At 46.3% G+C, this 27,406-nt stretch overlaps 1 protein-coding gene across 1 annotated transcript in view; it reads right to left on the bottom strand.

The window, feature by feature from the left end:
* Positions 1-27,406, bottom strand: part of LOC138498338 (fibrocystin-L-like) — an 848,238-nt gene that overhangs the window by 361,321 nt on the left and 459,511 nt on the right. Inside the window, exon 19 of the mRNA XM_069622136.1 lies at positions 3,242-3,360. Coding sequence (XP_069478237.1) covers positions 3,242-3,360 — 119 coding nt within the window. The remainder of the gene's footprint in view (positions 1-3,241; positions 3,361-27,406) is intronic.

The raw sequence follows: 27,406 nt of genomic DNA, 5'->3' as shown, positions 1-27,406 counted from the left end.
GGAGAATGCAGACATTTGAGAAAGGGCCCTCTGGGTAGATGAGCAGGGATGTTTAGGCAATCAGATTGGGTGACAATGTCAATGTTCAATGCTCTTGGAAGAATAAGCTAGTGAAGGATGGTCTTAAAATTTCACTATAGATCCAAAAGTGTACCAGGGTAGCAGAGTATCATCACAGTACTTTATTCTTGTTTTTGTGGCTCACCAGTGTTGAGCCAGGCTTTTTGCTGTTGAACTGGGAGTCTGTGCACAGTTGGCTCAGGTCAGTGTTGAGTGAGCGAGCAGCAGCACCAAGGCCATCGATGCAGTGTCATTTGGCAGCTGCGTCAGTTTGTGAATCGAAGACACTGGGGATGGCAGGCGATGTTAGGTCAGTGGCACTGAAAGTCTTTGTGGCTTTCGTTGCAGACAAGCAGATACTGGCTCCGGTTGGCAAGCAGGCCCGGCTGGCTCAACACAGAATCGGATATTGAAGCAGTGCCGGCCTAAAGTTCGAAAAAGATGGTAACCAGGTGGTGGTGTCAAGTTGGAATGCGAGAAGTCTCAGTGGGTCTTAGATGCAGAGACAGCATTGCTTCGGTGAGAGAGCATGGAGATGCTGAGGCAGCCAAGTGTTGAAGTCGGATAGGACACCGGCTGTTCCAGTTCAGCACCTTGGACAGTGTAAAGGTGCCCAAACTGGTGTTGATGCAGTCTAGAGATACAGGGCATGCATGGGGCCCATTCCTTGGTTCTGTGGCTGCTGAGAGTACCAATCTCTTCACTCCTACTCCTGAGAGCTTGCTTGACACCTTTGGGGGAACCTCACCTCGAGTGAACAGGATACTGGTTCCAGTGCAGCTAGTAGAGAGGCCTTGATCCACAGTGGTTTCATCCCACTGTTCCCTGGGGATGGTTAGCAGACAGAGCTAACCTCTGCCTTGGTTGCATTCTGTCTTCTCCTCACTGGCAGTGAGTGGTCTTCGCAATGGAATACACGGCCAACAGAGGTCCAAAAGTGTATCGTTCTACGTCACTCGATGGTTCAAGGATAAATCAAAGATTAAGGAAGTGCCCGTCTTTTTCAAAGGCAAAATGTCACAGGGTATTGGTTTAAAGCAAGCTTGCTGTAAGGGGTCCAGTCCAGGGTGTTTAAAAAGTGCCTTTTACCTTATGACATCACAACCACACTACCTTGCCTTCAGGAAATAGAAATGACAGGAAAAGTAAAAGAGTCTTAACAGAAACCAGGATGGCGGGACCTTTCTTGCAGTCCACCTCTATCTTCTGGCTACTCTAACTCCTCCCTTTCCCATGTCTGCTCACTTCAAAGAAACTCCAATAGTCAGCCTCTTGGTGTGAGAGTGGCTTTATAATGTAAGTTCTGCCTTTTAAAGGTATCAGGTAATATTATCCCCGTACATATGGTCGCCGTAAATAATATTGCTGGGAAAAGGTTGCGGCGATATTATATGGGTGACCATATACATGGGGACAGGGGCAAAAAATTTTTTTCATGCAATAATGTCGCCACAAAAAACGGCCATTTTCGGGCAATATTTTTGCATGCCGAGATTTTTGTGGCGACATTATTACATGGACCCTTTTAAAGCACCAGTTTCCATGAGACCTGCTGAAGAAGGGTCCAATGCCCTGAAGGAAGATGTCAATCTTTGTGCAGGAGAATCAAAGAGGCAGCATCATAGCTAGTGTACCACATAGCAGTAGTGAAGACAGTCAGGTCAGACATTAGTATAAATCAGTCCTTTTATAGCTGGGTCCTGCTCACAGAGCTGACACTAGTGTGATGCCACATTGCGGTGGCTGTATAATTGTGTACTCTCAGTAGTCACTAGGACCTAGTTTATATTTAAAGATTACGTGGCACCAGACTGACTGAAGCATACAATTAATATAGTTTAGATCAGAGTTGCAGAAGATTTAAAAGCCACCTCTGCCTGCAGGAATTTTATTTCCAGAAGTAAATAGGAATGCATATGTGACCGTTGAACCTGCTGTGTGTCACTGCAGAACTGGTGCTGTAGATGTACTGAGAGTGGTTAGAGCGAAGGCACATCCGTATAAAGATTTTGTCATGGGCATTTATCAAAGGGGCTTCTGGTTAGCAGACCTTCCTTTCAGATACAGAATTACCCACATCATTTTATGTTAATTACAATATGAAAGCTTGGGCTATTCCACTGTCCCTAGATGGTTATTCCGCCAAACCACCATGGAAATATTATGCAAAATTGTCTTAGGTCCCAGCATGAATGCTGGACATTTCAAAGATATGTAATCTGCAATAGATAGTAGTATCACTACAAAATTGACATTTTTCTGACCACTGTAAATATTCCTATATGCACAACACTGCTATATTGCTTATAGCGTTCAGAGGATCAGAGACATAAATAAGCATTTAATACGGCAAGAATGATTTGATACCCCAAGAATGATGAGTAAAGATATTTGTTGTGATGTAGAACCTTTCTGTGATATACATGATGGAGATAAGTGGCCTGATAGTAATGGCTTGGCGATGTTAAACTAATCTCTATGTTCGGCCCGCACAAAATGTGTGCTGTTGTGAAGCGATAAAAGATATTTAAATACATTCCTGGTTGTTGCAAATAAGCTATGCTACATTCTATTCTACATTGTTTTATTTTTGCACAAGCATCATTCACAATGACCAACATACCGTTAATGCATCGCTGATTAGAAAGAGTGTGCTGTATTTCAAGTTAAAGGTTTCCACTCTAAAGATATTATGTTGAATGCATACTTTTGATAATATATAGCCTTTGAGAAATTAAACTGGATTCAAACAAACAAAAAACACCTGCTGTCCTTCCAGAGTACTGGAGTGTTTGTTTTTTTGCTTTTGCCATTATTATGGGATTGCCAACATTTTAGCTGAATCTACACATTGACATATTTGTTGGGTGGTTAAACTGCTCTGATTAAGCATCACCCATTTAAATAATGTCACCCAACTCTGACCCCCTTCTATTTCCTCAGATCTATTTAATGACAAATCCATTACAGACACACACATGATCCAATGGTCAAGTACCAATCCAGCATCTCGTTGCGATCAAAGAATTTACCCTGTCCCCTGCACTTCTCCTGAAACTTTGACCAGGATCTGACTGCTCCACATCTCTAGGTCGGCTGGGTCCAGCACATTGGGATAGAAGACACCATTAATGAACACATCCCCAACATACCATTCCAAAATGGCAGCTTGTTTTATTACCTGAAATTCTGAGAACACTGCTAAGTAGGCAAAGCTTGGAGGGTAATTCCCATAGATAGAAGACCAGTAGTAGGAGTTTGCATTTGGGAGCAAAGCCATTTGATAGAATGAAATAGAGCCTGGAAAAAGAATACAAAGAGCATCATGAAATGTAATACTTCTACATCCTTGTATACCTTATTTATCCATACGATAGCTTTTACTCGGTATGAAGGTTTATTGTGAACCAAATTAGAAATCCAAAACGGATTAACCTAAATACTGACGGAAATGGCACACATGTAGCTACCCCATTAAACATCCATTCTCCATACTCTACCACACATCACTCTTAGCATGATTTTCTCAGATTCGCACTAATACCCTAATTTCAAACAACCCGTACCCACATTGTGGTTGTGCAATTTGATTCTCTCCCTTTGGACGTCACCATTCACATTAGATTTCACATTAGGGTTTGAAAGAAGCAATCTTTCATTTCTTAGTGGAGGGAGGAGTTTACCGGGATGAACCTGTTACTCACTATTTAGTCTGCATTATACACTCGAAAATTGTGCTCATCCTTTTCATGTGGCGATATACTTTATATAACAATATCATGAAGACTATTATAGAACAGCCCTCTATAGATCACCATTTGAGCGACTGGAGAGCAGAAAAGACCGGATCCAATAGTTTGAGTCTATATTATCAGCGAGCTATAGTTTGGTGCAGCAGTTGAAGTTGATTAACATTAGCTTTATTGACTGCAGTAGTCTAAAATAAAGAATATTAGGGCAGTGCTTAACTAAACTTTGTGGTTCTTCTCAAGTAGTGGTGTGATCTTCATGAGCATGTGTAGTTGGAAGTGGGAATTACGTGATATATTATTTGTTTGTGTTGTGAATTATAGATTATATTCCAGTATCATGCCTATGTTTTTACTTGTTCATGGGGGGTTGGCTGATTGCACATGAAGGAGGTCAATCAAAAGGTATACAGAACAAAAAAAACCTTCCAGTCCTCTCCAGTAGGATTCAATTTATAGGAAGAGATCACATTACCCAAGCTCTAGCAATTAAGTGGATTTTGTTTAAGGTCATCCATTCGTGGATGGTGTTGGGACACTGTGTTACATTGATGGTAAATCTAGCTGCAATCTATGTACAAGGCATTTTGGACGTAATCTGTGTATAGTCGTAAGGTACTTGTGTGAGTCAATAGCTCTGCCAAAGGCTTAATGTACCTGTTGAACAAACAGGTTGGATGTCTGTAGTGTTCCTATCTCTAGAGGTGTATCAATGGACATGAATTTGCCAACTTTGACTTCAGGACATCTTCCTTTGATGAATGAAGACAGCTATTTGAAAACAGTATATTTGTTGACCATGTATGACTGTAATCATTTTAGGAACAGGCTGTGGCCCACCGAGTTGTAGGCTGCAGCTAGATCCACTAGGATGAGGGCCGCTGTTTTTTTACTGTCCTGTTTTTAAGGATAACAAAAGATACAAATGAATAGGTCCAAGGATGCTAGGCTCAGAACAACACCTCCACATGTATTATCAAACTCTGCATTGCTAAGGAAGGAATCACTCTTCAATAGTATGTTATAGAGATAAATCTCATTTTTTTATATTAAAGTTGTGTGCAAAAAGACATAAATCCAACATTTAGAGAAATTAAGACATCAAAATGGTTTGCTAAAACAGAACAATCAGACAAAAAAACAGAAAGATATTTACAACACACAGTGCCAAAAAAACATTTTTTGGGACAATCTCCAAATTGTGTGTGTGTAACAAACCCGACTCCTATTAGGATTTGCCAAGAAATTCACATATTGCAGTGCACATATTCAAGTCAACATTTGTGGAAAACACATAGAACAATGGTGGGTACACAAAATTATTTTTCTTGCGTAAACAGCATTAATGTGCTGTAGTTTTGGGGGGAGTAGTGCATCTACACCAGGTGTTTCAGCAGTTCCTAGGTGGGCTAGGTGTGCCTCATCTTTAACACGGCCTTCATCAGGACGTAGTTCTGTGTAGATTGACGTCTGTGCTGCAGGGGAAGGAGACTACAGTCAGGGGGGTGTCTGAGCCAAAATTATTTAGTTTGAGTGAATCACGTGTGGTTGATGTAAAATCAGAAAGCACATAGCTTACCTATTGGTTAATAGATTTCAAAGGCTCTAAATTTGAGATCTGCTAGCCGCATGGACTGGTCTCTGTATGGTCCTGTTGCAAATAACAGAGAAGGAGAGAAGCAAAGGGAGGTTGAAGCTAAACATGTCCCCGTTTAAAAAGGCATGAAAAAAAGTTTTTTATTATATGCAGGGAAAAAAGTCTTACCTCTCGCTGGAGGTCAAAAAATGCTGATCCAGGGTGGTATCAGTGGAAAACAGACACGGCTTGCACAGCTAAAAAATATATATGGCTCAAGGTGAGTGTGGTTACCTAGTAACAACTGCCTCATATATATAGCAGTAAGTGCAGGGTTTATTTTAAAGTACCTGTGAGGGTTGCAGCATGGGCAGCCTGTCTGCCAAAAAAGTACGAGCTGGAGCTCCTCAGGCTGCTGTGTCACAGTTGAGACTGCAGGGGCCTGACTGCAAAGCGTTGGTAATGCTGTTGCTAGGTCCTCGTAGGTATTTATATGTCGGCCATCTTGGAATGGCCCTAGGATCGAGTGAGAAACAAAATGATGGATTCTGCTCCATCCGGGGGGCACAAAAAAAGCTCAATCAATTATGGGTCTGATTAGTGTCAACGCGTGTCTAAAAAGTTAATTTAGACAATATTGTTGAAAAACAGTTGTCATTGCAACCGTAAGCATTGCGGGGTGGCATTGGTTTTTTATACTCTGAGACAACATAGCTAATGGCCCCATGAGGTTGTGATTACCGAAAATACTTCATTTCAATATGTTGTGGCATGGATCACAAAATGTTTATGTGTCTCAGGAATCTCAGCAGAGAAAAACCATAATTAAGTAGGTGGACAGTTTGTATTGTATTACTAACAGCCCGAGAGGGTGAGAATTCGGGCGTGGCGCCTGGAAACGTAATACATAGTTTCATAATGACAGAAAACATTTGGAATTAACAAAGAAAGTATAGTTTTTCATGTAGGTGATTTCATACATTGACCAAAAAAAAAACACACAGTGTCATAATGTCTACTGACTTCTGCATTTCATGAAATGAAAAACGATCATAGTGTTAAGAAGTTCATAGCTCATACTCAATCATTGGGCACATGTCATTACAGGAAAGACTTCCATTCAACTGACACATTTAGACCAGCCTGAACGGAGTTAAGTCTGTGGACCCACCGTTGTTCTAATTGGGTCAGCGTTTTGTTCAGATCCCCCCCACGCTTTGCTGGTTTCACTTTTTGGAGGACAAACCATCTTAGATCAGTATCACTATGGTTCTTACTGATAAAATGCTCTACTAGGGGCTTGTCTGCTACCTTGTTCCTGATACAGGAACGATGTTCAGAGATGCGCATTTTGATGGCACGTGTGGTTTTTCCTATGTAGAGGAGTTTGCAAGGGCATTGTATTACATATATGACACCCTTCTTGTTGCAGTTTGTAAAATCTTTCATTGTCCATTTAACTTGTGCATGTTCGAAAAATTTCTTTTGTAGGGTCAAAGGGCATGCCACACATTGACCACATTTGTGATGTCCAACTAGCAGAGGTAAATCCCATAGTGTGTTCTGTGTTTGTGGGGGTGGCTCTATGAAGGTGTGTACTAGAGCGTCTCTTAGATTTCTGTTTTTCTTGAAAGCAAAACATGGCACATTGTGCAGAGTGCCGGGGTGTTTCACCAAATGCCAGTTCTTCTTGATGGTTTTCTGGATCAATAGGCTCAAGGGTCCAAAAGTGGTGACACATACCAGTCTTCCCAAATCTTTTTTCGGTTTGTTTTCCAAACAGATTTCTCTAGGTGTATGTTTGGCTCTCTTTTTGGCTTGGTTGATGGCCTTTTTTGGATAGCCTCTTTCTGCAAGTCGTTGGGTTAGTCCTTCCGCATGTTGATGGAATTTTGCCAGGTCTGAACAATTTCTTCGTATACGCAAAAATTGTCCGTAAGGTAAATTGTACTTTAATCCCATCGGATGATAACTTTGGAAGTGCAACAAAGTGTTGCGGTCCGTGGGTTTTCGAAACAACTCAGTTTTTAGTCGATCCCCGGTCTTGTAGATATGCAGATCCAAGAAATCTATTTGGTGGTGGTCCCAATGCATGGTAAAATTAATGTGAGTATTTCTTAAGTTGATCCAACTGTGGAACTGTTGTAGTTCCAAAGGTGTCCCCTGCCATATAATAATCACGTCGTCAATGTATCTCTTCCATAATGAGATGTTTCCTAAGAAGGGGTTGTCTGGCGTGAAGACATAGTTCTTTTCATAGCGGTTCCACACCAGGAGCCCTATTTTTTTATTCTGTTTTTATGGATGCAATCTTTCATGAACAGGTGCCCAGCTTCATTTTTCTTTAGATCTAATGCTGGATTGATGTTCATTGGAAAGACTGATATTCTCACTGAATTTTGTCAACTGAATGGTGGGGATCTTTTCCATTACTTTAGCCACATAGGGGATGTTGTAGGTGGGTCGAAGGGAACTGTACGTTATAGAAGAACAAGTTACTCTCTTACCTGGTAACGTTCTTTCGATGGGCTGGTCTGAATGACGTATTCCATATCTATGACAGTAATCACCACAGCTGTGCTGCTTTGGAAAATCTTTCGGCATCTGCGTCCTGCGTCGATGACATCGATACGCCATCCTCGAGGACCTCCTCCGACGGCCGACGTCACCGGATGTTATAAGTAGGACGCACGGCACCCGTAGCCTCACTTGTAGTTTTTTCACAGAACGTGTGTCACCAATCTTCTGCCAGTCTGACCACAGAAAGCCTTGCGGAAACGTAAGCTGCAATCGCATAAGACATTCTATAGCGGGGTAGGCAGGGAGGGAGCGATATGGAATACGTCGCCGGACCATCCCATTGAAAGAACGTTACCAGGTAAGAGAGTAACTTGTTCTTCGAGGGGATTGGGTCCTCCGACGTATTCCATATCTATTACAGACTCCCAAAGCAGTACCAATGTAAGGAGGTGGGAAAGAATTCAGAATATACAAATTTAGAGTGCCCAATCAAATTGCAGAGTAAAGGAGCGCCTTGCCAAAGGCCAGATCCTGCCCCCGGATAGAATCGAGGGAGTAGTGACATACAAAAGTATGGACCGAAGCCCAGGTGGCTGCATCACAGATGTTACGAATAGGAACACCCTTCTGCAGGGCAGTAGAGGCAGCCATACCCCTGGAAGAATGGGCCCGTAAGACTACCAGAGGGTCCTTACCCGCCAAGCGGTAACATTCGGAAATTGCCAAGATGATCTATCGAGACAAAGTCTGCTTAGTAACAGCTTGTCCCAAACGCCTTCCAGCGTAACCAATAAAGAGTTGATCGTCCACTCTGACCCGGGACATGCGTGAAATATAAAAGCTTAAAGCTCTGATAGGATCCAGCCTATGGAGCCTCTCCTCTTCCTTACCAGGTTGCGGAGGAGGATAAAACGCCAGAAGAATAACCTTCTGGCTTAAATGAAATTCTGACACCACCTCCGGAAGAAAGGAAGGACAAACTCTAAGGACAACCCTGTCCTTGTGAAACACAGTGAAGGGTGGCTTAACTGAAAGAGCCTGTAACTCACTCACTCTGCGAGCGGAAGTGACCGCAACTAAAAATACAGTTTTAAGAGTTAACAGTCTCAAAGGGCAGGAATGCAAAGGCTCAAACGGAGCACCTATTAGAAACTTGAGAACAAGGTTCAAATCCCAACCGGGCACCTGGAAAAGTGATGGAGGGAACACATTAGTGAGCCCTTTTAGAAACTGAGAAATTAAAGGAATTTTAAAATAAGAACACTCTTCAGATGAGCGCTTAAATATAGACAGCACCGCCAGGTAACCTTTAACGGTACCCACTTGCAGGCCCTTGTGGGCCAAAGAAAGCAAAAAAGACAGAACCACAGGAATGTCACATGAAAAAGGATCCACATTCTTAACCCTGCACCAGTCGCAGAACTTTCTCCAGCGGCAATGGTACAGGGACTTTGTTGCAGGCCTTCTGGCCGAAAGCAACACCTCCATCACGACTTCAGGGAGGTCCCAATCCTTATACCGCAACCTTTCAGAAGCCAAGCGTGAAGGTTGAGGGATCTGACCTCTGGATGGAGAACCTGACCCCCCTCACGTGAGAGCAGATCGTCTCGGTAGGGTAGACGGCTTTGGGGGGCAGATGGACAAGTCGAGAAGGTCCGGGTACCACGTCCTCCTGGCCCATCCCGGAGCAATGAGGATCATCTGGGAACCGAACCTCCATAACCTCCGCAGCATTTGCGGAATGATGGGCACTGGAGGAAACGCGTACAGCAGTGGGAAGGACCACTCCACTACGAACGCGTCTCCTAAGGCTCCTCTTGGAGGAAATTCCTGCGAGCAGAACCTTTCACACTTCCGGTTGACACTGGAGGCATAGAGATCCACTTGAGGGGTCCCCCAAAGGGCAAAGATCTCCAGGAGAATCTCCTGAGCCAACTCCCAATCGTGAGAGATCGCGCTCTGCCTGCTCAGAGCCTCCGCCGTCACGTTTTTGTCTCCGGCCAGATTAACTGCCGAGATCGAAACTTCCTGCTGGATTGCCCAGAAACAGAGCTGCATCGCCTCCCTGCACAGAGGAAGGGACCCTGCCCCCCCATTTTTGTTGAGGTAGTGCATGGCCACTGTGTTGTCCGTCAGGATCAGGACATTCTTTCCTTGCACAGTCGGCAGAAAAGCCTTCAGGGCAAGGCTGACGGCCCTCAGCTCCAACAGATTGATATGGAGTCTGGACTTCGACGGAGACCAACGACCGCTGACTGTCAACTCGTTGGCATGAGCTCCCCATCCTGTGAGGGATGCGTCCATCACGATCGTCACCTCCGGCCAGGGCAGCCAAAATGGAGACCCCTTCATCAGATTGCCTTCGACGGCCCACCACAGAAGGTCCTAGGCGACCAAGCGCGGCACCTGAACGGGGTCCGACATCCTGCCGGAGGACTGAGACCACTGGAGCTTCAGTGCCCATTGCAAAGATCTCATCCGCAAACTGGCCTCTGGCACCAGAAGAATGCAGGATGCCATGAGGCCGAGCAATCTCAAGAACTCGAACTCAGGGAGACTCTGGGCATGTTGAAACTTTAGCACCATCTGCTGAATGTGGTAGGCCTCACCTGGGGAGGAAAACACTGCCCCATGGACGTGTCGAGCACTGCTCCGATGTACTGGGGCCGCTGAGTTGACGTCAAGTGGGACTTCTTTAAATTGAGGGAGAATCCCAGCCTGTGAAGGGAGTGGCAGGTGATGGACAGATGATCCAGCACTTGCTCAGGAGAGCACGCCCTGATCAACCAATCGTCCAGGTAGGAATAGACGTGAATCCCTCCTTTCCTGAGATACGCTGCCACCACCACCATGAGCTTAGTGAAAACCCTTGGGGCGGAGGTCAATCCAAACAGCAGGACCTGAAACTGAAAGTGTGAGTCGCCAACCACGAACCTCAGGTACTTCTTGTGCTTGGGATGGATCGGCACATGAAAATAAGTGTCCTTGAGGTCGAGAGACACCAACCAGTCCTGAAGTTGAAGGGCCTGGAGGACTTGAGAGAGAGTAACCATCTTGAACTTGTCCTTCCTGATGGGTTTGTTCAAACCGTGCAAGTCCATGATGGGTCTCAATCCCCCCCCTTTCTTCGAAATCACAAAATAAGGGGAATACCATCCCGTGTTCCTCTCCTCTACAAGCACCAGTTCTATGGCGCCTTTCTCCAGCAGGGATTGAATTTCCTGCGCAAGGAGCAGATCCGGACTCTTCAACGAGAGATTCCCCGGTGGAATGTTGTGAGGCCTCTGCTGAAAAGGAAGACAGTAGCCGTGGGCTATGATCTCCAGAATCCACACATCTGAAGAATTTTTTTTTTAAAAAAAATGATTTGTGTTTGTTCATAAGAACTTTACAAAAGGTTGAAGAAAAAAAGAAGTGTGTTGACTACACAAGGGTGGGCCCCTTATTCATCTATCCTCGACAGAGAGCGTTGGAGAACTTTGATGGTTGCTAGGAGCCAAGCGGTTCAGTCTCCTCCGATCAGTCTTTTCCAGGCGATATCTTCGTCCCACCCACTTTCCTCTTGGCTAAGGTGCTTCACGTAGGCCGATCTCAAGTCTAGAGTTTTTGAGCATGACAGCAGTAAATGTCTGATGGTTTCTGTCTCGGCTTTACGCAGTCGACACGTGCTGGAATCAGATAAGCCTCTAATGTATCGGATTTCATTGGTTTCAAGCAGGTTCAACCTGGTCCTTAGCATGAAGTTGCGTGCCCCCCTGTTTGGGAATTTTTGGAGGTACAGCATTGGTTCGTTGAGTTTGGAAGTCGACAGAGGCAGGTGAGAAAGGAGTTTGTTGTTGGATACTAAATCTTGAGTGTTGATCCAGTCGAGTTCTTTCAGCTTCTTATAGACTCTCAAAGGGTTTGTTATGAGATCGTCTTTCGAGCACATGACTGAATCAAGTATGGACATGTTTTTCTCTTTCCAGCTTGTTAACATTTTGACCTTTCCAGATTCGAGTTCTTTGTTTAGCAGTCCAAAAATGTGCTTGCTCTCGTCCGTGGTGCTTTTCCTGAATAGCCTGAGAGAGTTTATGTTGACTGTAGCTGTTAATGACAGTAAGCTTAACTCCGGGCGGATTGCCGCTATTGATGTGGAGTTCGGCACGCCCAGGACCGTTTTCCAGAAAATGCTCTCCAATTTTTGCCCGATTTTTGCTGCAATCATTGGCATAGCCTCGGCTCCATAAGTGATCGACGGGACAACTTTTTTCTTGTAAAATTCGATTGCAGGAATGCAAGAAAATTTCCTGAATTTTAGGTCAATGGCCTTTCCTTGAGATGCTAGTTTCTTTAGTTTGATTTGGAGGGCGCTGCATTGATAACTCGTTTTTCGAGGAGTCTATCTGGACGCCTAGGTATTTATAGTCGTTGACCCTCTCGATCGCGTTTTTCTCCAGGAACCATTTGAATTTTTCTGAGCTTTTGCTCTTCTTCTGGCCTGCTTCCAATATCATGATTTTAGTTTTTTCTTGATTTATTTTTAGGTTGTTTTCGGCCGTGTAGCTCAAGAGGTTGGATAACTGTCTCTGGAGACCAATCTGGGTCTGGTCCAATAGTATCAAGTCATCAGCATATAACAGGTGACTTATTTTCGAGGATGCAAGTGACAGTGGAAATGTGTGCTCCAGGTCTTCTGAGGCCCCGTAGTCACCGATATATGCGAGAAACAGCGCTGGAGCTAGGGGGCATCCCTGTTTTACCCCCGTCCTATCTGGATTTCTTCTGATAGGGTGCCTCTTTGGGATAAGCGTACCCTAAGAGTGGTGTCCGTGTGTAGGGCTTTGATTGGTTGAAGGATCTCCTGTGGGCAGCTCCACCCCTCCAATTTTGTCCACAGACGAGACCTGTCGACTAAGTCGAAAGCCTTGGAAAGGTCGATGAAGGCGATGAAGATCCGTGATTTTCTTTCCCAAGCTTTGCTTTTCAGGGTGCTGATCGCTAAAATGTTTGACGCCGTACCCATGTTTTTCTTGAAGCCCGATTGGAATTTGTCGTTGCACGGGGCTGATTCTGCCCAAGATTGAAAGCGATTCAGAAGCAGACTCCCGAAGACTTTGCCAATGCAGTCCAAAAGGGCAATGGGGCGGTAGTTTAGAGGATCAGTGATGTCCCCCTTTTTGTAGATAGGGACAATGATGGATTTTGTCCATGAAGGCGGCAGGGATTTCTTTTTGGCGCATTTCTGGAAGATGGATGCTAACAGCGTGGCCCATTCTGGTCGATTTGCTTTCAGATCGATGTTTGAGATCCCGTCCGGGCCTGCTGCTCTGGAGATCTTTAATTTTTTAATATGGTTGCTAATTTCTTGTTGGTCGTCCAGGTTAAGCCAGTCTGTCGTCTGAGGTATTTTTTCCAGGTTGGTGGTTGTTGCAGGGGCTTGAAAGACAGTGGTAAAGTGGGTGTTCCATTTATGCTCCGGCATGGCGTTGATGGACAAGTTGTTATACGAGGGTGCCACGGATTTCAGCAGGGACCAGAATTCTTTAACTTTATTGCCTGCAGATTGATTTTAGCATAGTTTCCGCATCTTGTTGGTGGGTCGGTGTCAATGTTCTTTCACCCAGGTTTTGTAGGTTGATATTGCCGACTTTAATTTTTCTTTATTCAGCGGATGATTTCCCAGCTGTCTTTTGATTTTGCGGAGTTCACGTCTTTTTGCCACCAAAGTAGTGTTGTAAGTATGATTTGGAGGCCTAAAAAGCAGAGCTTTCTGTTTTGGTTTCACCACGTGTTTGAGTAACAGGGGCACGTAGTCCACAGAATTTGTGCCCTCCGTGCTTCCAGCCTCGTCGTATTTTGTCTGCAAAGTTGTGATCGCTCGAGTTGTCAAGATTAAGCGGTTTCCACATGCGTTTGGTTCCACTTCTATGGCGTACTGTGTGGGTTCTTTGAAGTGATTTGCTAAGGACATCGTCAGCTGGTTGTGGTCGCTGGCTATGGTTTTTCGAACCTCAAAGGTGATTACTTTGGACAGAAGGGGTCTGGATACATAGATGTAATCTATGGTCGCCATAAGAGATCCTTGTTCCCAGGTCGGGAGACGGTGGTCGTTTGGAAAAACGAAGTTCAGATTTTCAAAGTTTCTCGAAGTCATTAGCGAAGACCATAGACACCCTCTTTTCGCTGCTGTTGTTGGTTGAGCGGTTTCTTCTGGCATTCAAGGTTCATTTGTGCATTTGGCATTCAAGTCCCCACAGATTATGATCGAAGAGACCTGGTGAATTGCTTGAATCTCATCCACCAAATTTTCCATCATTGACAAGTAGGTCTGGTGGTTGATGACGGCTGGGTTCCAGTAGGTGTTAATCAGCGCCAGTTGTGATGGACTGGAAAAGGGTTTTTCGACCCATTCAAGTAATACTGCCAGGATTGAGAGGTTTGATTGCAGAGTGGACTTGAGTGTCAGCCCGATTCCCTGACGGCAGGCCAGGAGAAGGCCTGATGTTGGGCGTCCCAATGTCCCTTTGTTGGCTGGGGCCAAGATGGTGTCATAGCCATCCATAGCCGGAGTTTGCCTAAGCCAGGTCTCTTGGAGACAAATGATGTCGAATGAGGCTAAGTTTGCATCGCCCGTTGTTGTGAGGTGTAAGTGGCCCCTCGTGTTCCAAGAGCATAGGTGTAGCGAAGATGTAGAGTGGTCGACTTTCCGATTGTCGAAGGACTCAGCAAGCCGACCTGCGGGTTGATATTTGTTCGATTGGGACAGAGCCTTTGGGAGCCAGGCCCACAGCCCCTGTAGTTTTGCTACTGATTTTGAGGCCGTGTTGGCACTCTCTTTTGCTTCTCGGGCGGTTTCCCTGTTTCTCTGCAAAGTGAACGCCGTCGTAGACGAGATTAACGGGAGTGAGCTTTGCTGGTTTGGCATCGGAAATTTGGTCTCGGTGGCCTTTTTTGACTTGTCCCTCCCGGGTTTTTCTTGTGGTTTGGTGCCGGGGCTCGCCTGTGGCTTAAAGTGTGGATTGACCACTGTTTGAGTGAGTTCTGGAGTTCTTCTGTGCTCCGCTCCCTTGTCCTTGCGAGCCAATTTCTTTTCCAAACGGTCCTTTTGCTGGCGGTATCCTAACACAGCCAATTAGTTTGATGCTCCAGTGATTACCATTTTGGTGTGCTTTGACGCTGCGTGGAAATAGGCTTTCGCTCTTTCCTTTGAGTGGTATGGGTCCACTATTTTTAAATCCGAGGACTTTATTTTCCTTAGGGCTGGGATCAAGCTGAATAGCGTGAGAATTCCTCTTCTGTTTAGTATTATATCGTCATCGTTGTAAATGTGCTGTTCGAGCTTGATAGGTGACTCCCTTAGGGAGTTGTTTCCTTTTCGATATTTCTCAGTTCTTGAGATAAAGTGGGATTGAGAATGCTGTCCCCTTTTGTCGGTTTCCTTTGGCTTTGCCGGAGTGCCTCCTTTGGGCTTTGAGTGGTGGTCCCGATTTCGTCTCGCAAGCTGTTGGATCTGTTTATCGCTGAAGACTGACTTTTTACGGGTCGGCCGCTCACGGGCTGGTGGTGAAGTAAACGACACCACTCGTGATCTTGAGGGGCTGCGGGGGCTGGAGGGTTTCCGTCGTTGGAGGATTTTCCTGCGCTCTTGTAGTGTGGTAAATTTGTGTTCAGAGTCCTCTTCAGACAGTTCCTCAGTGATTTCTTTTTCGGCTCTGTTTCTACAGTCGAGTGAGAGGGCCTGCGAGGTTGCTAGCTGGTGCCTATTCTTGCTTTTGTCCGGCGATGAGTCTTGAATGGCGTCTAGATGCTGAGAAATATTCATCAGGACCTCGTCTGCCAGGAAATCATCTGATGTTCTGAGGGAAATGATCGATTTCTTTTGTGATGCCTGGTGGGAAGCCGGAATTTGGGCCGAGTTTCCTGCTTTCTCTTTTCTTTTTGTTGTAACTGAACTTTGGTGCTTTGCTGGTTTGGGATTCTGGGTTTTAGGATTGACCCCCAGAAGCTGATTTTTCTAATCTCGATCCTGTAAACAGGGGGTAGGAGGGGTCTTCCACCCTCACTGGCGTTTTCAGAGGAAACGAGGCGATGAAGGTCTCCTCTGTGATGTCAATCACCTCGTGTGTTTCGGGGATTGCCGAGCCGAGGTCCGATGGATAATGGACAGTGGCGCTGGCGGAAAGCGGTTGCAGTTGCTCTGGCGAGTTTGGACCTCCTGTTTTGACTCCCGAAAGGGACGTAGAAAAAATATTCACAAGTTCTTTGTGTCTTTGTTCCACGTCGTGCCTTAGACCTTTGAATTTGTCGTCTAGGGCTGTTATGTAACCTTCAAGGAAAGTTAATTTTGAAAGGATTTGGGCTTGGATCGAGGTGTTGTCTTTCAGGTTTTCATTTATGCCTTCGTAAAGTTTTGTGAATGGGTGCATTGCAATTGTGACTGCTGACATTATAGATAAGAGGTCTCTCTTATGTTGGACAGGAGAGTCCGTTGATGGACCCTGAGGGAGGGTGCGCTGTTTAGCAGCTGGTGAAGTTAAGTAGCTCTCATTTAGGAGCCGTGTTACTACTGGCGAGGGTGGTAGGTCAGATGGACAGCCGCTAGGTCGCCCCGAGGGTTGCGGTTTGTGGGGGAGAGCAGTTTGAGCATTTTCCTGTCGGGGCCCGACTGGCCGGTCCTTGTTTGGCCAGGATGGGCCTGCCTCGATGGTTGGAGTTTAGAGATTCTGTCCGTTAGGAGGCAGTGCTGGCCTCTGAGTTACGAGAGCATTTCCCTGAGGGGGCTGTACCCCTACCTGCCCTGGAGTTTCCGATGTGGCTTTTGCCTTAGACCGGGATGGATCTGGGGGACCTTCGATGTATGTTTGTGTGGCTTTAGGATTAGCGGGTGCAAGTGTTTCCGGGAGGGGGACTGTTTTCAGCTTGATGGGCTTTTCCATGGGTGTAATGTCTTGGTCGCTTTCTGGTGTTGATTTTGGTGGATTCTCTTTTTCAAGTATGAGCTGAGGCCCCGAGTCGAGATGGGGGGACAAATCAATTTGCTTTGATGAGTCCACCTGCGGAGGCCGTTTTGGAGATATAGAATGCAGTTTGTCGTTTACAGGATTTTCGGGCTGGGCGCGGTGGTCTTGTGGTGGGCCTATTTTTCTTGCTTTTTCTGGAGGTTGGCAGGTTTTAATCGCTTTCAAGATTTCCTTGTCTGTGAGGTCAGCTTGCCTGGAGTAAGGATCTGGGGCGAATGCATGAAAGAAGTCAGTTATGAGGCTGGCGACAGATGGTTTTATGGATTCTGGGATCCAAGGTTTTTTTGGTGGCTGACCATTTGTTTTGTTTTTTTACCCCAGTAGCCTGTTTGAAGGCTTTTGTTTTTTGTTTGTCATTTTTGGGTGCGCTTTCTTTCCAGAGGCACTTGTAATTCCTATGTCGGGGGATTCCGCCTCTTTCCTACTGCATTTATTTTTATTTTGCGGTCCTGCCAAGGGAGTTGGCAAGGAAGATGTTGAATTTCGTGGGCCGGGTGCCTGCACTTCATTTCCTGGAATCGCCAGGACCCTGCACTTAGCCGCCAGTTGACTGGATGTGGGTGTAAGTGTCAGACTTGAGTGTACTTGAGCTACTATTTGTAGCGTAGAATTTTGGTTTGGATTTGTCGCCGGAATTTCCAGGTGATTTTCGGGTCCTCTCTCGATTTCAGGCGGCTCTTTTGTTCCGTTGGGATGTGCAGGTATTGAGTTGGAGGCCTCCTCGGCGGGAGGCGTGGCCTTGTGGCCAGCAAGCGGGTCACGTGCTACTGGGGGAGGAGAGATGACACCAGACTCCTCCCCCTGAAAGACCCGCGGTTTCGTGGCCTCGTACGGAACCATTTGTGAGGCAGCCTTTGCCAAGGGCGGTGGTGCAGGACTTCTTTCTCCCCCCTGGCTGTCCCGCGATGTCCGCTCCGCGCTCCTCGCAGGCGCGTGCTCTGCCCCCCGCTCATGGGCCTCGATCCTCTCTCCGGAGGCCATCGGGTCCCGGAGCTGTGAGGGCAGGGGCTGCGGACGAGAGAGCGCTGGCAAGATGCTGGCGAGATCCAGGTCTGATGCTGGAGGCGGGGAACCAAGTACATGATTTTGAGAGTCCACTGTGTCTGTAAGGTTTGTTTTTTGCAGATTTGTTTGTATTTTTGAAGGTTTTGCCAGAGGTTGTTCAGTAGAATCCGCCCGTTTTAGGCGGGCGTTGGCTGTTGTCATTATAGGAGTCTTTAGGTGTTTGTGAAGCAAACTCGACGAATGATGGACTTGTACGCTACGTTGTTGGGGGACTTTTGCGGCGGGGCGTGGGCACGCGCTTCTAAGCAGGCGGCCCTCCTCTGCTTCCACGGGTTCGTGAACAATGTCTATGTAGGGCATGCTCGCAGGCGGTTGGGCCGTTTCAGCCATTTCAGCCATGCACAGACTGCCACAGACTGCAACTCTGCAGCCGACTCCGCGGCAGCTCCACGGCTGAATGGAGGTTTTATGGGTCCACCCACAAGTGGAAAAAGCAGGAAACTGTAGAGAGACTCCTGTCTCTGGAAAGTAGAATGGAGTGACTGCCACAGACTCTTCTTAATGAAGTAGAGTTAACCCGCTCTGAAGTAATGGCACGCCATTCTATGAGATGCTGCGCCAGCCTTCCCCCAACCGGCCAAGCATGGGCCTCATGACTGAGCAGAAGCGGTTGCGGCGTTGCCTGAGGGCAAAGAGGCAACTACTCGCGCGGCCTTGGCACCTCGAGTACCTTGTTTTCCACCTCTGGCACTCCTACGGTTGCCCCTTTGACTTGCAGCTCCTCTCACTTTACTAAAGGATGAGTAATAACGAAAGGAACCTCCCCTCCATTTCTGTCCCTAAGGACGAAAAGGCAGAGGTTGGCGGACTGCAGCGCCCAACGACTTTGCTGCAGCTTTGGAGGTCTGCAACCTCTCAAGGCTCTCACCCACCTTGCTGCCAAAAAGATGTTCATCATCAAAGGGCATGTTGAGGAGCCTGACTTGCACATCAGGAGCAAACCCCGACTTCCTCAACCACACAAACCTGCGTATCACGGTGCTCGCCACCATGGACCGGCTGACACAGTCTGCCATGTCCAAACCCGACTGAACGGACTCACACATGCATCCTTGCCATCCTGAATAATAGCAAGAAAACCATCCCGTTCGTCCCCTTCGGGAATATGTTCAGCCGCTAAGGAAATACAGTTCCACAGAGTGTGCGTGAAATGTGACAAGGCACATACGGAGTTGGCCGCCTGAAGAGCCATACCCCCTGAAGAAAACACTTTCTTCGCCCAGCCATCAAAATGCTTGTCATCCCTATCACGAGGGATGGTAGGATACAACGCCTGCTTTGCTGGGGCCGTAGCCACCTGCACCACCAAACTCTCTGGAGGGTGGTGCATGGTCAAGTAGCAGGGGTCACTACTGGCTGGGTGGTATTTTTGCGGCAACGACTTTCCCACTGCTGGGAGACTCTCCGGAGCAGTCCAAGCCGCTGCCACCCTTCTTTGCAGAGCCATATGGAATGGCAGTACCGGGTCAGTGGGTGGACCTTGGTCGAGGATATCCGTCAGGTCATCCTGCACAAAATCAACTGGGGGCGCCGACCACCCCAAGTAGTCCGTGACCCTCGACATAAGGCACCGGTACGATGACTCGGCATGGGTGCCAGGGTCAGGCCTACAGAACTCCACCTCCGGAGAAGTGTCCAGACCACTGGCGTCACGCAGTGACTGACGCAGGTCCTCAATCTGGCTATGACCAGAAAGAATCTCATCTGGTACCGTGTCAGGAACCAACCCATCGTCAGAACCTCGGAAATATACTCCATATGCTGGAAAGTGGGCATTGAATAAGGGAGAAAGACATGTTTTGCCTTGGCCAGAGCCTTTCTAGGGGGTTCCCCCGTGCCACAGGATACCTCTGACACCACAGCCTCGAAAAGCATCGAGGGCGTCGAGTGAAATGGAGTTGACGTCAAGTGAATTGGTGTCGACGTCGAGCGTGGTGCCGAAAGCATCGACGGCTTCGACACAGGCCTCGAGGGCGGAGTCCCGAGCGTGTCCTTCGACAGCCTGGGCGCTGATGGCGTCGATGATTCCTCGGAGGCAGAGCCTCGAGAGAGTCGGTCGACGACCTCGGCGCCACCGGCGTCGACGTCTTTTTCGAAGACTTCACAGGTGCACACGGGCTCGAACGCGTCGAGGACCGGGACCTGGAACAGGCATGACTAGAACGATTCTCCTTGTCCTAGCGGGACCTTTCCCGCAAATCGTGCCGACCACCAGAGCCCGAAGGCGTACGAGCAGTGTCTCTAGTACGGTCATGGCCGTCCCCACTCGGAGGCACGGACGGACCGGAGCCCTGCGATTGAAGAATCGCCAACATTTTCTTCGCGAAGGAAGCCCATTCCTCTGGAGAGGAACGCTTGGTGAGATAAGAAACCCGCCGACGGGTGGAGTCCTCGGATGAGGACGGGGAAGGCAACCGATGACGGCGCTTCCGGGAGTGCCTCAAAGAGGCAGAGGAGTGACGGGACCCACTCCGGGACAGAGACCCCCTAGACTTACGACTACGATGCAGAGAGTCGCCCCTCGAATCGGCCGTCGAAAGCCCAGTGGACCTCGCCTTCCGGGGCTTGGACACCTTACCGACCGACAGCTTCTTCTTACATTCCCTCAAGGCCTTGGACATAAGCGACTGGCAGTCGACACAATCATCCGTGTCGTGGGCCTCCCCGACGCACCAAAGGCAGGCGTCGGGCGAGTCCGTCACCGACATCTTGGACCCGCAGTCCGCACACTTCTTGAAGCCCGGACGCAGGGTCGAAGAAGAGGAAGACATCCCGATAGGACTACACAATCGAACAGGTTCGAAGAACCGAAAGAACAGAAACTCCAAAGAGTCGAAGCGCACCGAGATCTCTGAAGCGAACTCGTTCCCGGAAAAAATGGAACTGAGGCTACGGGCGTCGTGCGTCCTACTTATAACATCCGGGGACGTTGGCCGTCGGAGGAGGTCCTCGAGAACGACGTATCGACGTCATCGACGCAGGATGCAGACGCCGAAAGATTTTCCGAAGCAGCACAGCTGTGGTGATTACTGTCATAGATATGGAATACGTCAGAGGACCCAATCCCCTCAAATATATTATTTTAGAAGAGGGGAGGTTGTGGTAGGTTTCAGTAAAGTTTGTATGGTTCCAGAAATATAGAGCGCTTGACATATGCCAAATATTCTGGCGTCCACAATGTTTATATTCTCTTTCATTCATGTGACTGGACATGGGTACCATTGTTCCCAGCAGACACAAGGAACTGGCTTCTCTGGCAATGTGGCTTGGTAGAATGGGTTTTTTCTTGTGGTGGCTTTAGGAGAGCAATTATCAATGCTTTCCTTATTGACTTTGTTGGCAATTTGGCTTGCTTTCAGTGAAAAATGTGGTTAGAAGGTTGCCAATTTATTTAGTGAGAGTTGTAGTGAGACAACTGAGGCGGTGATAAGGTAATGACTTTAGTTTAATATAAGCGAGCCCGCCGGAACAACCCTCCTAAAGCTGCCATATTCTCAACGGTCACTGCCGTCACGCAAGCCCCTGTGCCTGGAATCATAACAAAGAGGCAGAGGCTCGTGTGACGGCACGCGCTCATATCGTTGCTAATCTCTACATATCTCCCCCCTTATGAGAACAAAATAACCCCAACCCTGAAATGTAATAACAATGCATGAATATCAAATACATCGAACAAACCTATATAACAAAAGTAAAATCGTAAAGGTGATAGAAACAGATATAGAAACATCACAATATTATAGCACAAAGCTTTTGTAGTTCACGACATACAGTCCTTCATCTATGCCGGTCTAAATCTCAGCCTACCAGTAACACTCGATTTTGTCCCCCCACTCTTTTCTTCATTAACATTTGCTTTCCTGTTTGGCTGCTCCGTATTCTCCACTCTTTCATTCATTCCATACGCTTTTGCAATTCTTCCTTTTGACCACACCTGTCCTCCTTCCAAAATCACAACCGACTTTTTGACCGCCAATATCTTCTTAGGTCCTAAATATTTACTTTCAAAACCTTTGTTTACCAATCTGGGATTACATACACCCTCTCTCCCACATTCCACTCATGTTCCTTTACTCTTTCGCGATCATTGCAATCAGCTGTATTTTTTTCTTGACTGGCATTTATGAGTCTCATTATTTGTTCCCTGTCCACATCACATGGACCACTTTGGCTATCCCTAGCCACCCCAGACACAATTTAGTCCCTGGTTCCCTACTCTTCAGAGATACAAAAGGTGAAACTCCTGCCACTGAATGTGGGGTGGTTACATAACTCCACGTCAACAAATTCAACACCTCTCTCCACGGTTGCCCCCCACTCATAGCTAAGTGCAACCCTTTCTTCAGCCATCGGTTTACCCTATCTACAAGACCATTCGCCCTTGGATGATACAACGCTGTTTTGATGTGTTTTACGCCATAACTACTGAGAAACTTTTTCATAGCTTCTGACACAAATTCAACCCTGTTGTCTGAAAAAAATTCCATTGATACTCCTTCTTTAAAGAACACTTTCTCTAAAAATGTTATCAATTCTTTAGCTGTGACTTCCTTGACTGCCTCCCACTCAACCCATTTTGAATGATAATCAATTAGCACAAACAAAAACCTTAGACCTCCTCCTAAACCTCTTATAGGACCCATAATATCCACTGCAAGTTTGGACCAAGGTTGAATTGGAACAGGATTAGAAATCTCACTAGAGTCTCACGCACAACTTTGGTTTTGTCACTCGTCTGGCAGATCATGCAATCTTTCACCCATTCTTCAGTCATCTTGTCAATCCGTGGCCACCAGTAATTCTGGGACAGTTTTCTTTTCATAGCTCCTTCCCCCGAGTGACCGTCATGAGTAAGTTCTAACAACTTTGACCTGACAGATTCAGGAGGAACAAAAAACCTCCCTCTCCTTAATTTATTCTCACTAATGTTTAATTCTTCCTTGAGCTCCCACCATACATCAAATTCCCTTTCCAAAGTTCTCTTTTTGGGCCATCCTTTCACTGTCCACTCCTTGACTAACTTGAGTTCTTGATCAGATTCTTCTCCCTGCGACCATATTTCCTGACTGACTGCTTCTATTACCTCTGCTACTACAAATTCTTCCATTCTACCATCATCAACCTCAACTTCAGTAACTTCCATCGGCAACCTGGATAAGCAGTCTGCCACTATATTTTTCTTTCCTGGGTGAAAACTCACTTCAAAATTATATGCATGCAATCCTAGTCCCCATCGACTTATCCTGGGTGAACCTAAAGCCCACCTCCCACTTTCAAATAATTGCACTAGTGGCTTGTGGTCAGATCTGACGACGAACTGCCTGCCCCACAAACAATACTTAAAGTGCATAATGGCCCAGAACATAGCCAATGTCTCTCTTTCAATAACCAAGTATTTCGGCTCCGCTCCCTTCAATGCCCTAGATGCAAATGCAATTACTCTTTCTCTCTTATCCTTGTCATATTGTACTAATGTGGCCCCCAGACCCAGTATACTTGCGTCTACCACTAATACTGTCTTATCATATGGATCAAATCTTCCAATTGAGGGAGCTTCACTAATCGCTTCTTTAGTGTTTTCAAATGCTGTGTCACACTCTGGAGACCATTCACACTTGGCCCCCTTTTTGAGAATCATCCTTATGGGAGTTCAAACCAAGGCAAAATCTTTAACAAACCTATGATAGTATTCAAGGAGACCCAAAAAGGACCTCACTTGATCTTTGTTAGACGGTTTAGGCGCACTCTTTACTGCATCCATCAAACTTTCACACCAGACTCATCAATTTCATGCCCAAGGTATTCCACTCTCTGAACTGCAATCTTGCACTTATCTCTCCTCACTGTCAAACCAGCTTCAGACAGTCTACTCAAAACATTGGTTAAAATCTCATCATGCTCAGACACACTACTTGTTTATATAAGCACATCATCCTGAAACACTATAATCTTCTTTATCCCTTCCAAGACAGTGTCCATCACTCTCTGAAACACCGAAGCCGCTGAGGCTAGTCCAAACGGCATTCTGCAATATTTGAATGTACCAAATGACGTTATGAATGCAGTCAGATGTTGGAATTCTCTCTCAATGGAATTTGGTGATATGCTTGAGAAAGGTTGATCACTGAAAACACTTTGGCACCCTTAAGAATTGATAATGTCTCTCCAATTATCGGCAACAGATGTCTGTCAACAAGTATGTTCCTGTTCACATCTCTCATGTCTACACAGAGTCTTATCTGTCCATTTGGTTTTGCAGCCACCACAATAGGAGATAACCATGCCGAGCTCTCACATTGCTCTATGATTCCATTCTGCAGTAGCGTCTCAAATTCTGATTTCAGTTTCTCTCTCAATCCATGAGGTACCGGTCTCACTTTATGAACTCTCGGTAATGCTCCATCTTTCAACCGAATTTCATGCTCAAACCCTTTGAGCATTCCTAACTCTTCTCTGAACACCATTGCAAATAATTTTTCCCACTTGTCTTTTACTTCCGCAACTGTAACTGGCTCCTCCGCATTCGCTTGGATACGAATGCCTAGTTTGTGTTCGTCATCCCACCCTAAAAGAGAAGAACCTTCCTGTGTTACATATATTTCTGACTCACAACTCCTTCCCTTGTACTTGATGTTTGCCTGGAACTTCCCCAGTACCTCAATTTTTACATTGCCATACGCATACGGTTCTATGCTATGTTGTTTCAGTTCAGTGAGTGAGCCCTGCAGACAGCTCTCATATGTTCTCTTAGATACTAGAGTCCAAGGTGAGCAACTATCCACCTTTAACGTAACAACTCTTCCATTTATCATAAATACATCAGTGGGAGCACCTCCTCTATTTGATACTTCTGCTATTTCCAACACATGCTTGCCCTGATTTCCTTGGATTGCGCTCACACTCTCTTCTTGTTCAGGAACTCTTGCTCCAGTTTCAATGCACTGCACTTGACTCAAATCTCGGCAAACTCTTGCAAAATGCCCCCTTTTCTTGCATTTTAAGCATGAAACATTCCTTGCTGGACCGAATGCACTCGTGGAAATATGCCGATTGCTACCACACTTATAACACTTGGTTTCTTTGTTCATCGTCATTCTCCTGAAACCCTTTACTGCTGCCACCTCTCCTTCCTGCTTCTCTCCTTTCATAGTTGACATATATTTAAGAGTCTGCTCCATGCCTCTGGCAATTTCCACTGCTACCTCCAGAGACACATCTTTTGTCAGTAGTCTCTCTTGAATATTTTTCATGTTATTTGTACAACGTACTAGCTGGTCTCTTATCAGTGAGTCCGTTAACTGACCAAATTCACACTTGTGGCTTGAATATCTTAATGATGCAATAAAGTTCTCCACAGGCTCACTAGCATCTTTTATTCTCTGGAAGAACCTATGCCTTTCAAATGTTATGTTCTTCTTTGCCTCAAAATGAATTTCCAATTTCTTTTCAGCCAGAGTATATTGATCCACATCCCCCTGACCTTCTTGTGGAGGTTGTGGCAACCCATCATAGACACTACGACCCTCCGTGCCTAGATTGTGCATAAGTATAGCTTCCTTTCTTGTTGCAGCAAATTTATCTCCTCCAATTGCTACCAGGTAAGTGTCAAAGAGCTTTTTCCACCTCACCTGGTTCCATCAAGAAAGGTGGATGTGGGGCCATACTAGCTGCAGCCATTATTACAAGTTTATAAGGTACAAGTCACTTTCCAAACTTTTGCTGTGTTTGTATTGCTCAGTACATCACTTTGACCTAATTTGGAGCAATATTTTTAATATAAATATATCCTTTCACAGTGTGTAGTAGCCCAGCTTACATTACTTGCTTCTGTGTACTATATAATGTGGTCTTTCACCTCGCGGCACTGTCCTGATACAGTGCAAATGTCTATTTACTTCCTTGTCTCCGTGAGGCAATTGTGCTTATTTTCCCTAAATAAATGGGCGTGCGGAGGGGCTTGCCTGGGAGCTTCACTGAACGCAATGTTGCTGTCCCGGTCGGAAGGATCGCCCCTTCCATTTTCAGCCCAAACTCCTCCCTGCTCTCCCACTGCCCCTCCTCACCTGAACAACACCGAAGGACAGGGAGCGGGGCCGGAGTTCCTGGACACTCTTCTTGATGTCTCTTCCAGAGCAGAACAAGTGGCAGCAGTCTCGCCGGCGCCTCACACTGCGCTCTCCCCTTGGACCTGGGAGGTGCAGGAAGCGCCGCAGCCCACCAGTGTCAGATGACCTGGGCGGGTGCCTGTGAGTCTTGTCGCGGATCGTCCTCCGTCGCGGGCTCGCCACAAGGCCTCGATCCTCGTCGCCAAATGTAGTGAGACAACTGAGGCGGTGATAAGGTAATGACTTTACATTAATATAAGTGAGCCCGCCGGAACAACCCTCCTCAAGCTGTCATATTCTCAACGGTCACTGCCGTCACGCGAGCCGCTGTGCCTGGAATCATAACAAAGAGGCAGAGGCTCGTGTGACGGCACGCGCTCATAACATTGCTATTCTCTACAAGAGTCATAGAGGTGTTGTTCAGAGAGTGGCTGCTCAGCTCTCTGAATATTTCGTAATGGTTTGGCTACTTTGTGATGGGCCAGGTGGATGTCATTCTGATAGAACAGGTTTTGTTTCTTATTATGCAGTAGTAATATGGTCTGGTGCTATTTTAAAATCAGTTTCGTTCTGCTGATTTAGGGATTTGCTCCATCCGTGGTCCAGGTTTCAAACCGTCCTACCTTAGTTAAGCTCATCATCAAACCAACAAATTGTTCTCTTAATGGTTGTTTTAGTAGTTTTTTTTAACTTGGCTTGGATATCAAAGGAACCATTAATAGGCCTGTATAAAATGGCCCGCAATGAACTGGAAATCACTGGAATTGTTGGCGATTCATTGAGGACAAATCTCTGACAAACATTTGGAATAGCTTGTCTGCAATTTCTCCACTTAAAGGGGGAATCTTAGCTGGAGATCCCATTCAGTTTCAGGGAGCTTTCAGAGAAGCAGAAAGTCAATGCTGGAGACAGGCTTGGTATATTTCGGGATATTCAGAGTAGTTATAGTAAGAAGGGTAGGAGTGTTAGTGAGTGACGGTGACCCAAACAGTGAGATTTGTGGTTGGATTTGCTTACTGTGTGACTGTGACAAAATGACTGTTGCTCGTCAATAAAATACAGGAGAACAGTTGTTTCTAAAACGTATGCTCCTCCCAGCACTACTAGTAACATAGCAGTGATCCTGTCATAAAGGTGAAAATAGCACTCAATGGACTTGCATTCCTCGTTCACCCCTTTAAGGCAGCATGGGATGAGGGTAGGCTATATGCTCCAGGCATTTGTGAACCAGTTGGAAGTATCCAAACAACAATAGCACTGATGTACCAAAATAAAATGAGTGTCCATGCAGAGTTGTTATAAAATAATGATGTGTTACTTAAACACAGA

The sequence above is a fragment of the Ambystoma mexicanum genome, chromosome 5q (assembly GCF_040938575.1).
Source record: "Ambystoma mexicanum isolate Mex_15411 chromosome 5q, UKY_AmexF1_1, whole genome shotgun sequence".
NCBI lineage: Eukaryota > Metazoa > Chordata > Amphibia > Caudata > Ambystomatidae > Ambystoma > Ambystoma mexicanum.
This window is presented reverse-complemented; position numbering and strand designations above follow the sequence as displayed.